Here is a 16,764-nt window from a genome sequence, read left to right as displayed (position 1 = left end):
CAAATTTTTGTATGTTTATTGTTATTTTCCACCATGAGTGAAAATAAGTTTTTTTGTAAATTAATGTATTATTATGAAAATGGCATGTTTCAAACCCTCTGTTTGAAGTTTAAAGTTTTTTTCTAGTTTCCATATGGCAAAATGTATTCAAAACTTGTTTGTCACTTTTTCACCGAGGGCATGTGAGAATAAAAAAACCGCCTCCCACTGGAAAACTTATTTGTCAAAAATACCCCAATTTCCTCGGCCCTTTTATCAGACCCTTTGTTATTCGCAAACTCTTTCAACCCTTGGGGAAAAAACTCATATCGGGTAATTCATTTGTAATCCCATTGTGCCCTTTGCCAAGCTGTAGCATTGGGGTGAAACAATCGTTTTGTGCTATTTTGCATAATTTATAATGGAATATTGTTTAAAATATTTACACTAATTAGGCCTAAAATAATTACATGAATATTTAACTGCTAACGTTTTAACTAATATTCATTAAAATGTTATTTTTTGGATTTTCAACGGTGCCTCTTTTTAAACTAGAAACTCCTTGGATATAGAAAAACATCTTTATGAATACAAAAGCCAAATGCAATGAATCAATTGATTAACCTGACATTGACAAATAACTGGGATTTTCCTAAGTGATTTGTAGGAGTGATATCTGTCAGGGCGAGCGTTTTCAGGAAAGCCATCATTTAGATAAAATCCGCCGAAAAATGTATAGGGGGTTGCATGGCAGGATTGTTAAAAAAAAAACTCACAAGGCAATGTTTTAGTTACTTTTATTCATTTATTCATAAGCAAATCATATTACAATATGAAATCACAGGCTGAATGTTTTGCAAATAGTCAATAATAACCCTTGATAATTGTCCAACAACTCATATCATCTTCTTTAAATTAAAAAAAAAAAAAAAAAAAATTTAAAAATGATTTTTTTAAAGAAACGAAGGAAAATTCGTCAATACCTAACCTTGCAAAACGTAGTTACACTTTTATCTTTTTTTTATATTCCCTTGCTAAAGTTAAATTTAAATAAAACTTACACAAAGGGTTTGTGTACATCTCACTACATCAAAAATCATAAAATATACACAAAAAAATGTTTATTTATCAAATTTCAAATTAGATATACGATTTTAAGTACTTTTCAATAGGAGTGATTTTATTTTCTGTCTTAATAGGTCTCGATGTGAAGGGCATTTAGTTTCTAACAACTGACTTGTTAACTTTTCTTGAGAAAAAATATTAAATTTAACATTAAACATAAGATATTTGTAAAACAGAAATAGGTAGCCACCCAAGAAACTGTCCAAAAAAGCAAGTCAAAATAGGAGAACTTTTCATTTTTAGCAATTTTCCATTAATGAGCTGTTACATAAACATGAAGAATTATGACTGTTACATCTTTCAACAAGACAATAGTTTAAAACATGCAATAAAACTTTAAAAAAAAACTCAATATTATGCCAAGACTTTGACTAAATACGTTTAAGTTTTTTCTTGGGGTATAAACAGTATGAAAAAAATTTAAAAACTTTATTATGTCAGACTAATTATTTTAGATGAATAATTGATTTCGTTGACACTGAATTCATTTTTCATAATTAATTGTCAAATTTTTAAAAGTACTTGTTTATTAGAATTTTCACTGTTTTTTATTACATAAAAAATTAGGCCAGCTTTGAAGAATCAATGATTGATACTTTCAAAACAGCAATTTAAAACGTAATACTTGTTGCTACATGAAACAGAACACTAAGAAAATTTGAAGAAAATCAAATTAAAAACAGATGGAATGAAAAAGAAATTTGTTTTTTACCTTTAGAAATAGGTTAAATAGTTATTAATAATTTGCTTTAAATATACACAAAATATCCTGTAAACTATGAGGCTGCCAATAAAAACAATAGATATACAAATGTAAAAGGTAAATAAAATTCATTATTTTCAGATTCAGACATACTTTTATATCGATTCACTTCCAGGTTGTTTCTGAAAAATGATCGATAACCATTTTAAAAGCTAAGAGCCTTAAAATTAATAAACTTTAATATAAAAACTTGCCTTCGTTCGGGTGTGCACCGAGACTTAATCGATCCAAACTTTTCAAAGATACAAGGAAGACTACCCTACTTACTTTTCTTTATCTGCTCACCACTATATGAAAATCCGAACAAATTTATTTGAGACTTTATAAATTTTTAAATATTTATTTTCATATACAAGAGATTAGTCTAATTTTGTTGATATTTAAGCTTATATGAATGTTTTTTTTTTTTAAACTATATATTTTAAAAAAGAGATTACATGAAAATCTCACAACCGTAAATGCATACTGTAACTTTAAAAATCATCACATGCAGAATGAATAATGCTGCCTTGAACAATCTACTTATAATATACAACTCAGTAAAGCTTCGAAACTGATAAAAAATTAAATAAAAGCTGACCGAACAATAGATTACAACTAAAAGGAAAAAAAAATAAAACCGAAATGCAGTCGATTAAATAAAACGATATATACAAAGTTTGAAGGGAACTAAGGTAGAGGACTCAGTGGAGACATGTGGTGCTGCGATGGGTGAAGGTTCAAGTGTTGTATATGGCAGGCCCTACACATTAGGTGGCCGTCAAGAGGGTAGCACCTTTTGTCCGGCTCGTCAGTCAACTGCATTCCGCACTCCTGAAAAACAAGGCATTAATTCCACAAACCGATCCAAAAAAACAGAAAATATTGTGGATTTTGGGTTTTCTGCTGTGTATCCACAATCAGGTCATTTCAGCCTCATCAAAGTCATGCAAGTAATAATCACACGGCATTTTCTATTCAACTAATGTTAAACTGATCGACACTGGGTCTGTTTTCTCGCTCACATTTATCAGTTTAAAATTTGTTCACCAACTTGCAGAATATCCGCCGCCACCAATATACCCACCTAAGTAAGAGTCAACAGAGCCCTTAATATTCTGCCACTGACTGTATTCATACCATTCTGTCATGCTAATAAATACGTTTACACTCACAAGACACATAAACATTGACTAAAATGCATAATAGGTAAAAACAACACAGGGTGCTACTAAAACTTGCTGCTATGAAAATTCACATTGGTTGACACTCTCTGTATTGACCCATTCATTAAGTGAAACAACTTTTGGCTAGATACACCGCTGCTCTACCACTTGAGCTATTGCGACTTCGATCCACTTGGATACCAACTTCCCATCTCAACACCACCTTTTGAATTTTCCCTCCTTTTTGCCATTTTTCAAATGTCGTGTAATCTATTTGATTCTCGGCGACAACTGAAATGGCCACGGAGAGCTTAAGTGAAGTATACTTCATTTTAACTATATCTTTTTATCTCAACTAAAAACCTTAATTAATTGAAAGATATTAATTGGTCAAGCGGACCACGAAAACTAGTGAATTGAATAAGTTAAAATGAAGTATATCTTCACTAAAGCTCTCCGTGGCCATTTCACTTGTCACCGAGAATCAAGTAGTTTACGGGGCCGCGGTAGTCGAGTGGTTAAGACATCAGACTCTCGGCTAGTAGATCCCGCGGTCGTGGGTTCGATCCCCACCATCGCCTCTGGACTTTTTCTGATGCCTAAGGGGACCGGTGGCCGCAATTGAAAGAAATTGACACGACACTCATCAATGGAAGGAGTTGGATCAGATCTCAGCGACCCTGAATTTGGTCCCAACCCCCTTCTAAAATGAGTTTCTTCGATGGAAAAAGAACACCGGCACACTGGGGGCTAATTCACACTCGAGTTGCGAACCCCCCAAAAATGGAGCCAGGGATAAAGTACAATAAGCTGTACAGCTGCAGTGCTCAGGAGGGAACTCCTCCAGTTCCTGGTATCCATTGGAAAAAAAAAAAATAGATTACACGACATTTGAAAATTGGCAAAAAGGAGGGAAAATTCAAAAGGTGGGGATGAGATGGGAAGTTAATGCCTGAGAGGATCGAAGTCGTGATAGCTCAGGCGGTAGAGTAGCGGCGTATCTAGCCGAAGGTCGTGGGTTCAAATCCTGCTCGTGATGCTGACTTTTTTTATCTCAACTAAAAACCTTAATTAATTGAAAGATATTAATTGGTCATGCGAAACATGAAAACTAGTGAACTGAATAATTATATTGACCAATTCATTATTTCATAACAGAGGAAAAACTTTCATACATCAAGACATAATGTCCACCTTTTAGGATTGATGAGGGATCATACAATTTTACAAGTTTTTTTTTTCATATTATTCTCAATTAAAAAGCCATTGGCAATGCCAGGATTCAAATCCAGAACTGCTAATGTGACAATTTTGAGTTAGACGCCCTAATCACTCGGCATCCATTTTTTGCAGCATCAATTTTTTTTGTTTACAATAAGAAGTGCTAATTGATCCTATCATGCAATTTTCACAATGGTGCACTGACAGTTCATAAATGTTTATATACGTAAACTCAACACGACACGCAAGAATGGCACAATTACACAGAAGACAAACACTTTGAGCCCTGAAGATGATCTCAATAAAGATCGAAACGTTAGCACGATAAAGAAAATGTTTTTCTGAAACCTACATCACACCAGACCATATTTCATGATTTCTGAATAATTATATACATAAAGTTTAAGTTGAAAGCTTTTTCTGAAATTTATTCCGCCACTGTGTAATTAGGATTCACATGAGAATGTCTAATATTTGCTTAAAATGAACTGTGCTAAATTTATGTTAATAGACATCAGGGATAAGACCAAATTAAAAAGAAAACAGTGAAGTCCCACTAATCTGAACCAATTTGGACCAAGTCCTATTCACATAAGGAAAATAATTCAACAATGTAAAAACAAGCAGTAGACCTATTTGTCTGGTTTATTAAAATAATGAATGTACAGATTCCCTACATTAGGTGATACTCACATGATGTTTTAAAATAAGCTTGCAGTTGAGAAAAAGCTGGAAAGGATGAAAGTATATTTCAGTCATTTCTGATCATTTCAGTCTGCCTGTTTTAATCTGGCAGATAATATTCAAGCAAAAAATTATTTATATTGACTTTTATTTTTAAAAGTTTTTTTTTATTTTTATTTATCGACAAAATTATTATTAAAAACTGAAGATGGCAAGAAGCCAAAATATATCTGACTGAATAAAGCAGTGAGAATAGGCAGACCAACATGATCAGAAACCACCAAACTGCAAGTTACTATGGCGAGTAGATGGAATTGCTAGGCCAAAATAACCAATGAATACCACCAGTTTAATTGGAAAATGCAAAAAAACGTGTATTTTGCAATCGAAAAGTGTTCAGTAAGACAATCATATACCTCTTGCATTCACACTTATAAATACATTCACTCTCAACACAAACTATTATTACTGTATACAATTGGACAACCTGTTTCCTTCAAGAATCGGAACAGGGGACCCAAATACTTCTACTTGTCTTGCTCAAACACAATTCTCAAATCTGGTAGGATTCCTGCGCAGGAATTACACTCTTCAAATTAAGTGGGACACATCATGCAACCTTTCTCAGCATACCGAAAACATACATGGGCTTTGGCCCAAAATTAAGTGCTCGTGTATGAACCTCACGTGGCCTATTCTTAATCGGGTAAGGATGATCCTTCTTCTACGATCAGATACTTCGAGAGCCACCCATCAACAGTAGTCTTGATACGTGAGATCTTCTCTGTTGATCCAGCCCATTGACACTTTCTTTTAGTTTTTTTTCTTTTAATCATATTGTTAAGCTTGCTAATAACATTTTTAGCATCAGGGGGCCAGATCGCAGTGGTTAAGTCCGGAGGTTGAGAGTCCCGGCCTTAGCCGCTTCGTCTGCCTTTTCATTATCCTCCAGACCTATGTGTCCATGCACCCAGACAAGTTGCCAACGTTTTGCCGAGATGCCCCAGTTGGTGATATCTCTCCAAAAAAAGCACAATGAGGAGGTCAATAGAAAACCTGTCACGAACCACGTCTCACTGAGGGAGTCGGTTCAGACTAGGTAGGCAGAGCCACCATCACCTCGAATCACCTCAATTGCGTGCCATATCGCATACTTTGCTGCCAAATAAACACTACAGTATGGCAAGAGCAACCATGAAGTGGTCGCACCCTCTCAATACAAGGCACATGCCTCACCCTCACCTTCATCAGTCTTAAATTCATCTGTAAGGATGAACCAAAAACCAGTACACCTCAATCTAAGCTCCAAACACTTGCTCAATAAAGGGTTTGGCAGAGTAGACAACTTTGCTAGCACGACACGATCTTCCGCTAAGGCATTTTATCTCACATATAGTTCCACGGGTGGTTGGCCCCCTATAACCTGCAGGGCCTCAGTGGACACCATGCTATAAGACGCGTTGGGCCCATTCAAGTAGAGTCCCCAATTCGCGCTGAGTAGAAGACTATCTAGTCTTATACAAGATGCCCCTTGTGGCTTTGCTCAGCACTCTCATAACTGCAATGCACACCGATATCTTGTTTTTGCGTTCATGGGACTGAACTCATCTAGACTCCAAGGGATCTGACAGTCCTGATTGTTTTAGTGGCCATCTCATATTCAGCATACCCTTTGGGAGCATCAGCTCAGTCTTATCAGGAGCTATGTTATGCTTTACCCTACTGCACCAGCCGCCCAATAGTTCAACAGCTCCATTTCTTTTCCTTCTATCTCTGCTTTTATTCTAGCTGGAATAATTACTGCCATATCCTCTATGCCAGAATCTCGAGCATGGCATCGCTTAGTTCTGTCAGTGCACCATCAACTATTGCTGCCCAAAGGTATAGCCCCAGAACTATTCCTTGAGGGCTTCCCATCATTACATCTCTACAGTAATCTATTCCATACTCTGATAAGTTGGCCATTCATCCAACCAGATATCTGGCCAAAAGCTTGCATCAACTGCATGTTACCAGAGGGTGGACCTGGGCTAGGTTAGGTAGAGTCAGGGTTTGGGTTAGAGTTAGGTTATGAAGGGTCAAGGTTTGGGTTAGATGAACCCGCTAGGGTTCAGGGTAAGAATTAGATTAGGTTATGCAAGGTCAGAGTTTTGGTTAGAGTTAGGTTAAGCAGGGTAAAGGTAAGGATTATGTTAGGCTAGGTAGAGTCAGGGTTTGGGTTAGAGTTAGGTTATGAAGGGTCAAGGTTTGGGTTAGATTTGGTTATGCGGGTTCAGGGTAAGGGTTGGGTTAGGCAGGGTAAGGATTAGGATTAGGATTAGGTTAGGTAAGATTAGGTAGGGTAAGAGTTAAAACAAGGTTAGGTAGGGTCAAGGTTGGGTTACGTAAGATTAGGGACATGTTACGCTACGATAGTAGACTACATATACTGGCATATTTTCACATAATTTTGTGTGAAAAAATTGTGACTGGAAAGCGAGTCCCTATATTTGTAGAAAAAAGAGTGTTTTTAGTTAGAGGTACTTTATTATACCGCAATAAAAAATCTTTAGTAATCTTAGTCCAATATGCTAGCCATGTCTAGAATCTATGTTAGCTCATTATTCTTCCAACATCTTTGTAACATACATTGTTTATTATGATTCAAGGAAAAAAATTAGTGTACTCCACTTATGTAGAAATGTTACAGATAAATGCGAATAAATCATAAAACTTATTCAGAGGTCAATGAACAACAGGCTTAAAAAACAGGCAAAAATATAGCAAATATTTTCAAGAAATCACAATCTAAAGATATTGAGCAAAGAAGAAAACTGAAAACTGTACAGAGATAATCTACAATAGTGCATTGCTAACATATGTGCAAATGTTATTAATAAGCAATAATTAATTACCTCGCATATATAACAATCCACATGAAAATCTTTATCCATTGAAACTACTCTGACAGTCTCCTCGGTACCCTGAAATAAATTAAACAAATGGTGCAAAAGTTCTACTTTCACTTACTTACTCAATTTTAAAATATTCAAATTCAATAAATAAAAAACACTAATTAACAATTTTTTTACACTGGTATTCCTACAATTATTTAATTGAATTGAACAACTATGAAACTACAATTGACTTGTGTTTTGGATTAAAATGAGGATTGTCTAAAAGTTAATTAAGGCATAATGTACCTCAACTGGAGTGATTCCTTTACCACAGGCAGCACACTTGGGAGCAAACATTCTGCAAACAAAATAACCACCCCCTCATGTTAGTCAATACTATTCAATTTTGAACATTTATTTGTATTTTTTTAATATTATCTACTACCAAACCAATTGAAAATTAAAGAAAGTACGACGTGAACACCACCATTATTATTAACATGTAATGAAATTTATTGAATGTAAAACAGCAACAAGCAAAAGAAGGTTAAATGGCTTCTCGAATTAAGCGATTTTCTAAATACTAGCCATATTTCAAATTTTTCTTTAAACATTTTACATTGGCCTACCAGTAAAATCAAAAAATGTTACAAAGGATTCCTTTTACAGCAGCAAAATAATAGTGATATTGAAAAAAAGAATCTGAAGTTCATTATTTCATACACTCACAAAGACAAAAACCAGACACTCGTATTTTTTGTTGTTTATTTTGAACTATACGTATTTTTATTGTTATATTTACAAAATACTTACTTTAATATAAACCAAATTAAATGAGATCATAAATTCCAGTTTTAATAAAAACTATTTTATTATTATGGTTTGAAAAAAAAAAAAATCAACCAAACACCATGAAATCATTTAGTGATATATTAAAATTTAACTACTTTTTTTTTTTTCAGGGTTCACAACAGCAGAGGTGATAGCAACCCTCGGGGTGCCAGTGTTTTTGAAAAAAGCCCATTTGTAAGTATGTCGGGTTCGAATGCGGGGCCGCTGGATCCGAACCCGGGACCTTTACCTTACAGCGATGAGCACCATGTCAATACCTAAACCATTGCGGCCACTGATGCCCCCTACTTTTGATCGTAATAATGTCTATTACCTCGCATAGGGCCTTAATTGTCCTAGACATCAAGCAAATAACTGCTCCGTCCTGATTTCATCCTGTGAAATAGAATCCCATTCTTTAACAACAGCAGTTTGTTCAATGCTTGTTGGAGGTAACCAACCTCTTCATCATATGTAATTAATTTAAGAGGAAAGTGCTGGCCAATTCGTCGTTGTAATCCTTAGATCCTTCAAGTAATGGGTCACAGACTCGAATTACATGCAGGTGAGCATTATCATGCATTACACGAATCTGTCCCCAATAAATGGAGCGTATTGGACCACAGCTTTCAGAAGAACTTCCTCAATGTATCTTATTGCAGTCAAAGATCCATTCTGTATGGTAATCAACCAGTACAGGAATGGACATTGATTTGTCCCCATACCATAAATGACCGACTTTGAAAAGGCTGTGGCTTACATAATGGCAAAGCATTGACCATGTCTTCTTCACACATGGCCCCGGTCATCTGTATACCACAAACCAAACTTGCACTCATCGATGAAGAGAACCCCCCCTCAATTGTTCAAGTGTTAAACGAGATGCCAATTTGCTAGTCTCTTTTCTACTTTATGTCTTTCCAGTAGCAGAGAATCAGAAATGGAACGTCTAGGTTATTCTTACAAAGACTTCTGGTGACTGTTTTAGAGCACACCCTTATATTATGCACCGTTTGGAGTTACCTATCAAGGAAACCATGAAATGACAGGTCCGTAGTACGGCAAGAGCAATAAAATAATCATCTCTAGCCATTGTACATCACGGTTGCCCAATACTTGCCCTTCAATCAAGACTTCAGATAGCTCCAAACCGCTGTAGACCATCGTTGATCAGAGTACGGCACACCAACAACTTGTGTAGATACGCTACGTCCATCGTTGGCCAATGATCTGCTCAGGCAACATCATTTAAAACCATGCTTTTAAGAAAAAATGCTTTTTTACTTTAATCTATTGTTTCAACAAAGTAAACAATTTAAAAAAAACCCAATTAACTCACTTGACAAGCAGGCTCTGGAAAGGATAAAATTGTACCGATTTTCTTTATTTTTAATCTAAAGAGTGTAAAAGTAATACTATGAAGAATTCACTAATTTCATGGTCCGCTTGACCAATTAATCCATTTCAATTAATTAAGGTTTTTAGTTGAGATAAAAAAGTCAGTGTCACGAGCGGGATTCGAACCACGATCTTTGGCTAGATACGCCACTGCTCTACCACTTGAGCTATCGTGACATAGCTATCTCAACTAAAAACCTTAATTAATTGTATGATATTAATTGGTCAAGCTGACCATGAAACTAGTGAATTTAATAAGTTTAAATGAAGTATACCTTCACTAAAGCTCTCCGTGGCCATTTTATTTGTCACTTAGAATCAAATAGATTACACGACATTTGAAAAATGGCAAAAAGGAGGGAAAATTCAAAAGGTCGGATTGAGATGGGAAGTTAGTGCCCGAGTGGATCGAAGTCACGATAGCTCAAGGGGTAGAGCAGCGACGTATCTAGCCAAAGGTCGTGGGTTCGAATCCCGCTCGTGACATTCACTTTTTTATCTCAACTAAAAACCTTAATTAATTGAACTATGAAGAATAAACAAGTTATTAATATTGTTTTTGTTTTAAGTCAACTATTAATCTTTATAACTAATTATTATGGAAAATAAACAAATAAATACTTTTTCTTTCTTTGAGTATATGTAGCCATCAAATTTTATTAGTCACATGCAGGGGTAATAATTTTGTGAATGAAATTGCAATAGAACATTATTTTAAAGTGTAATCATTTCAGTTTTAGAGCTAGACTATCAATGTTTTATTAGCACAACTTGACATTGACATAAATGAAGTTATAAAAATAGTCAGGTGTGTTTTTTCTGTGTGTACAGTCGCCCACAATGAGAAGATTATTTTGTAAATTAAAACATTAACCAAAATTTTCTTTTTCCATGAAACATTGTAATAGTACAATACGGAACATTAACACAGACTTACTTTTCATCCTCAGTTATCAAGCGTCATTTAGATTTCTTTTTAAGAGGGAATCACATATTCTATCCAAACAAATTATTGTCAATCAACATGTAAGGAACCAACAATTGCTTGTTGTATTTTAAAAAAATCAGTGAGAATATATCTAAAGTGGTGTAGTACGCCATAAGTGTTTGTAAACACTTTGAGCGAGTACAAATACTTTAATTGATTCTAAAATTTCTATCATTGTATAAATTCATTTTTTCACATCCTTCATGTATTTGTATAATTTAAACAATGTTTATAAATCCCAGACCCTGAAGATGGTCTCAATAAAGATTGAAACGTTGGCACATTAAAGAAAATGTTTTTCTAAAACCTACATCACTCCAGACCGCATCAACAATCTCTAAATAATCTTATGGTTTTATCTCAATCCATTATTCAAAAGTTATGATTTTTTTAGTGTAATCTAAGAAAAACACATTTCTTTACATAAAACCAGTATTTTCTCCTCTCTAATGTACTTTTCCCAACTTTTAACACTTTTTTTAGAATTAGCACCAAATTTACTTTTAAATTAGACCAATTTTGTTCTAAAAATTGCCAGCCTACTTACAAAATAACTACACAAACATCATGAAATTTGCAAAATGGTAATTTTGGATCAACTGCTTTAAAATGTAGCTCCCTCACATTCACTTTTTTAAAGTAAACCAGTTAAAAACTTCAGATCTTGGGCGTGCGTTTAATTCCCAGGATACGTCCCAGACCACGTTTTCCCAACTTCTAACTGAAATCGTTGATCAAAAAAATCAAAATAATCGAATAGGGGTTTAGAATACTGTTGGAAAGCTCATAAAATGTTGAAATTGTACATAATACATAAAAATTATAAATCAATTTAAATCAGTACTGTGTGGTGGTTAGTGATGGTTAATCGATAATTATTCAGAAATCATGAGATGCGGTCTGGTATGATGCAGGTTTCAGAAAATAATTTTCTTTATCGTGCCAACATTTCGATCTTTATTGAGATCATCTTCAGGGCTCAAAGTGTTTTGTCTTCTGTGTAATTGTGCCATTCTTGCGTGTCGTGTTGAGAGTGTCCTGATACGACGGGGGCAACATATTAAGTGTTGCCGGATGTTTTGTGTCATTGAGAGTGGGTTATTTGTGACAAAAGCTTGAATTTGGTCTTCGTCAAAGGTCGAAAGACGGCCAAAGCACTTTCTGTCTTCCAAATGAAAATTTCTACTTTTTTTTTATTTATTTTATTTATTGCTATCTGTACATTGAGCAAGTTGTATAGTTACATACAAATCTGACAGATCTGTCAGACCAAGAACAGCGGAGGGAGAAACCAGCCAGTGCTGGAACTCACTTTAATTTAATTCAATAAAAGGTCAATAGGCGATCGTCATTTTAAACGGCATGGAGGATTGTAAGGGTGAGACGTTGAGGGAAGAGTCAAGGCTAATCACCTCCAGTGAGGTGGAGAGATAGTTAGAGTGGAAATTGTTCGGATAAAATCTTTCGCGAAAAGGATTTTAAGATCTTTATGGATCGTTTGATTGGTGAAGTAGAATGGAGCTGTTCAGTTCAACTCTAATCCCTACATAATGACTTAATGAACTTTGCTTCAAAGTAAACAAGGGATAAAAAAGAAAAACACTATGGACTTATTTGACATTTCAATATATAACTTTGGTGGTTGCAATGGACAGGGTTGGTGATTTTGTGGTATATTACAATTAATTAAGGTTTTTAGTTGAGATAAAAAAGTTAATGGCACGAGCGGGATTTGAACCCACGACCTTCAACTCAAACTCAAAAGGTGGGGTTGAGATAGGAAGTTGGTGTCCGAGTGGATCGAGGTCACGATAGCTCAAGTGGTAGAGCAGCGGCGTATCTAGCTGAAGATCGTGGGTTCGAATCCCGCTCGTGCCACTGACTTTTTTATCTCAACTAAAAACCTTAATTAACTGTAATATATTAATTGGTCAAGCGGACCACAAAATTAGTGAATTTGTGGTATATTGTGGCAAACATTTGATTCCAACAAAAACATAACTTTTCAATAAAATTGTGTGTTATATTGGTTAGATTGATTGTTAGAATGTTTAGATGGAATCATCATTTCTGTGATTTAAATGAACCATAAAATAACATAAAATTATCATAATTTCTTATATTATTGTATTACAGAAATTTTTAAGCTTCATGCATTTTACCTACTTTTCCGCAACCACGTGCTATTAATTTTGTAAGTCTCAGTTGTGCTTTATTCGATTATAATCAATGCAAATTTAACAGACAGTTGTAAAAAGTCAAATTATATTTTCACCTGTGGTAATCGTTTACGCAATATATTTTATTGTCGACGTCTACTGTGAACGGCACCCCATCAAGGCATTCGTTACACATACAACATCTAAAACAGCCGGGATGATAAGATTTTCCCATCGCTTGTAATATCTGGAAAAAAAGTTTTAAAAATATATATTTTTTTCAAAGGAAATATAAAATATTACAGAATGGGAAAGGAACTTGCCATTTCCATAATTAGATGTCCACATATTGCGCACTTTTCTGCAGTTTGCTGAAAGCCAGAATACTGGGGGGGAGGGAGAAACAACAGTCAAAATAAGTTCAAATATCGTAATAATGAATATTTTAATTGGCATGGTTGAAAGGATTTCAATAGCCATTACGGTTAACAAACTCACAAGGTAATCTTCTTCACAATAGACTCTCCCATGGACGTTGTAGAACGCTTTCCCTCTCAGGGCTCGGCCGCAGGAACAACAAATAAAACAGTTCGTGTGGTACAGGTTTCCCATCGCCTGGCATGCCTGTCCAGCACCAGTCACCTTTTCTCCACATGTATGGCAAATACCTAAGAAAAAAGGAAAAAATTAATGATACGGCTATAAAAATTGAAAAATATCATTTATTTATTTATTTTTTGTTGATTATTTCCTGATTATTTCATTTCACCTTTGTCAATCTGTCTTTGACGCAGACAACAACACGTTGAAAAAATAAAAATAGATGGTGAGTTAATGAGACAAGAAAACTGAACTGTTTTAAAATAGGTAATAGGTACATTTTTTTTCTTGGTGGTTACATTGACATGCATGGAATAAAAAAATAAAAATTAAAAAAAAAATTCCTCTCAATTATTATTTCAAAAGTTAAGTTAGTTATATAATATAAAAGGCCCAGTGGTTTTAGTTCATTTTTTCCTCAGAATTTTTTTTTCTTACACTCTCTACCTCTTTATTCCTTCTTCCCCAATTGATACCGCAAGTAGTACATACGCTTATGGTTTATATAGTTCCATGTACTGTGTGTTGTGTGTATTATATATATAATAACATTGTATAGGTGCGACAGATTTTTTCAGTCCCTTCCCCCTCTTGTTTTCACTTGAAAAAAATTCTTTCTCTTTATGGGTTGTCGACACTTGATTTTTTATCATGGAAGGGGCGGGGAAACAGAGTCATAACAATAGATAATAATATAATTAAAATATATACAATTAATTAAGGTTTTCAGTTAAAAGAGATAAAAAAGTCAATGGGGGGATTCGAACCCACGATCTTCAGCTTGATACGCCGCTACTCTACCACTTGAGCTTTTTTTATCTCAACTGAAAACCTTAATTAATTGTAAGATATTAATTGGTAAAGCGGATCACGAAAGTAATGAATTAAAATATATAGTTTTATTACTGACCATGAAGTTATAGTCGTTAGATGGTTTATAGTTTTTTTGTCTTCTTTTTTTAGTTCAGCTTTTACTCTTTTTTTTTTTTTTAATTTTATATATTTGTTAATTAATCGAATTAAATTAGTTGAATAATAGTTGTTGAATTATATGTGTAAGCAATCAAGTGGGTGCAGGGTTGACGGGGGTCAATCGTGGGCGGCTGGATGTGCAAAGGCAGTTTTAAGAAGAAATTTTAATGTAACGATGTGCCTTAAATAATATCAAATTAAAGAACGATTTTTAATGAAGCCAGGTCCGGTCGTGGTGTCAAATCCGATTTTCGGCGACTCCATAAAACGCATATTCGCCCCTCACAAACCTTCGCCTCACAGTCAAAACGGGTCTTTTTTTACAATCCCCCCCCCTTTGTACCACTTTTCATTTTTTAATGTTGTAATATGGTTAATCAATGTTCTTATTTATATAGGACAATTAGGTGTTTACGGCACATAATACCAAAAGAAAAATGCAACAGTTCATAAAGAAAAAGTGTCTTGACCAAACTATAAATTAAAAAATATTTTCTTTCTCATAGTTCAAAATCCATAATTTTAGCAAGATACTAAGTCAGGCAAAGGCAGTTTGTAAAATTTTCACTGCGTTGAATGAAATAAGTGGGTACTCAACCCGAAAGTGGTTCGAAAAGTTTACTTCGGGGAATGAAGGAATTGAAGATGAACCTGGCAGACTTTCTGGTTTGAATGACGATGGATTGAAGGACGTATTGGAACTCGATTTGTGTTAAACATGTCAGGATCTTACTAAAGTGTTCAACGTAAACGACGAAACCATTCGCTCTAGCTTACATCAATTTGTAAATAAGAGGAAGCTGAGCAAATGGGTTCCTCATAAAATGACCGACGGTAACAAGCTTGGGCGTCTAAACATTTGTCTTTTGTTGCTTTAATGGCATAAAGTAGACTTTTTTTACCAGATTGTCACATATGATGAAAAATTGATTTTGTACAGCAACACCAGAAAGTCGTACCATTGGCTGTCACCAAATGACCTTTATCCCGTTGACACATAACCGAATATTCACCAACAAAAGGTGATGCTTTGGGTATTTTTTTATGGAAGAGATGGTTAAGGTGTACCAATCTCTGGACTTAAACATCACAATTTTAACGGTATTAAAACAACGGCAACAAATACCAGCCCCAAGACACTAAAACTGCAATTTTAAAAAAATGATTAAAAGCAAGTGGCACTGAAGTGGGCTGGATTGGCAGAGCTCTTAGGGTTAGTACATACTGGGATTCTTTGAGTCGACCCTTTGACTCTCCGGAGGGGCTCCGAGCTGCCCCGACTCATTGTTGCAATGAATCTGGTGTGTTCGAGCTAAAATTTTCGGACTCTTTTGAATCCCATCCGATGTGGGATTCTCTGACTCAATGTTGTGCAACATTTGCCAGTGCGGACGTGAATCAGAACAAGCGCTCTGCTTCATTTGTTTAGTTGACATTGTAGTAAGTGTTTTCTTGAAGATTTTGACAGTGTCTTGTATAAAGGTATGTTGTGGAGTACCAAGTTGACATTACAGTTTATCGAAGACATGCATTCCCGTCGGTGTTTGTGGGATGTATCATTCACGGAATACAGAAATCGGGAATTGAAAAGCTAAACATTGAATGGTTTAGCCCAAAAATTCACTGTTTCCGTGGCTGACATTGAAAAAAAATACAGAGTCCGTTTGTTTTGAAATCCTGAAGGTGTACATGAGGCTTGTATAGGAACCGGAGAGTGGCAGCTAATCTGTTGACCGGAGAGATAGATTCCCGACAGTTGGTATCTTTCTTGGAAATTTGACCGCCAACTTTCATTAAAACGGTTTCAAAATTGGTCGGGGACATCCTCAAAAAATTTCTGAACCCTGCGCCATCATTTAATCTCAATGTGTCCAAAAGATTTTTCCCGCGCTGATTCCTGCCGTGAAATATTTGTCGAACCTACCATCTTTTGGGCATTTTTTAATGCACCTCCGATTGGATTCACTACGTACAATGCAAAAAAGAGCAAGGGAAATTCCTGAGAGAGCTAGTTCCTCCTTCA

At 35.1% G+C, this 16,764-nt stretch overlaps 1 protein-coding gene across 3 annotated transcripts in view; it reads right to left on the bottom strand.

Moving 5' to 3' along the window:
• Nucleotides 1–759: 759 nt before the first annotated feature.
• The window catches only part of LOC106666987 (LIM domain-containing protein jub), an 85,273-nt gene continuing 69,268 nt past the window's right edge, over nt 760–16,764 (bottom strand). Inside the window, exons 3-8 of one of the 3 annotated variants that reach the window (XM_014394561.2) lie at nt 13,668–13,837; nt 13,493–13,555; nt 13,286–13,416; nt 8,100–8,151; nt 7,812–7,880; nt 760–2,680 (exon numbers count right to left, since the gene is read on the bottom strand). In XM_014394561.2, coding sequence (XP_014250047.1) covers nt 2,537–2,680; nt 7,812–7,880; nt 8,100–8,151; nt 13,286–13,416; nt 13,493–13,555; nt 13,668–13,837 — 629 coding nt within the window. In that variant the 3' untranslated portion in view covers nt 760–2,536. The remainder of the gene's footprint in view (nt 2,681–7,811; nt 7,881–8,099; nt 8,152–13,285; nt 13,417–13,492; nt 13,556–13,667; nt 13,838–16,764) is intronic. The other 2 variants (XM_014394562.2, XM_014394563.2) reach the window with 2 other exon arrangements.

The sequence above is a fragment of the Cimex lectularius genome, unplaced genomic scaffold (assembly GCF_000648675.2).
Source record: "Cimex lectularius strain Harlan isolate CLEC.00 unplaced genomic scaffold, Clec_2.1 scaffold263, whole genome shotgun sequence".
Classification (NCBI taxonomy): Eukaryota; Metazoa; Arthropoda; class Insecta; order Hemiptera; family Cimicidae; genus Cimex; species Cimex lectularius.
Note: the sequence above shows the minus strand (reverse complement) of the source record. Positions and strands in the feature narration are given on the sequence as shown.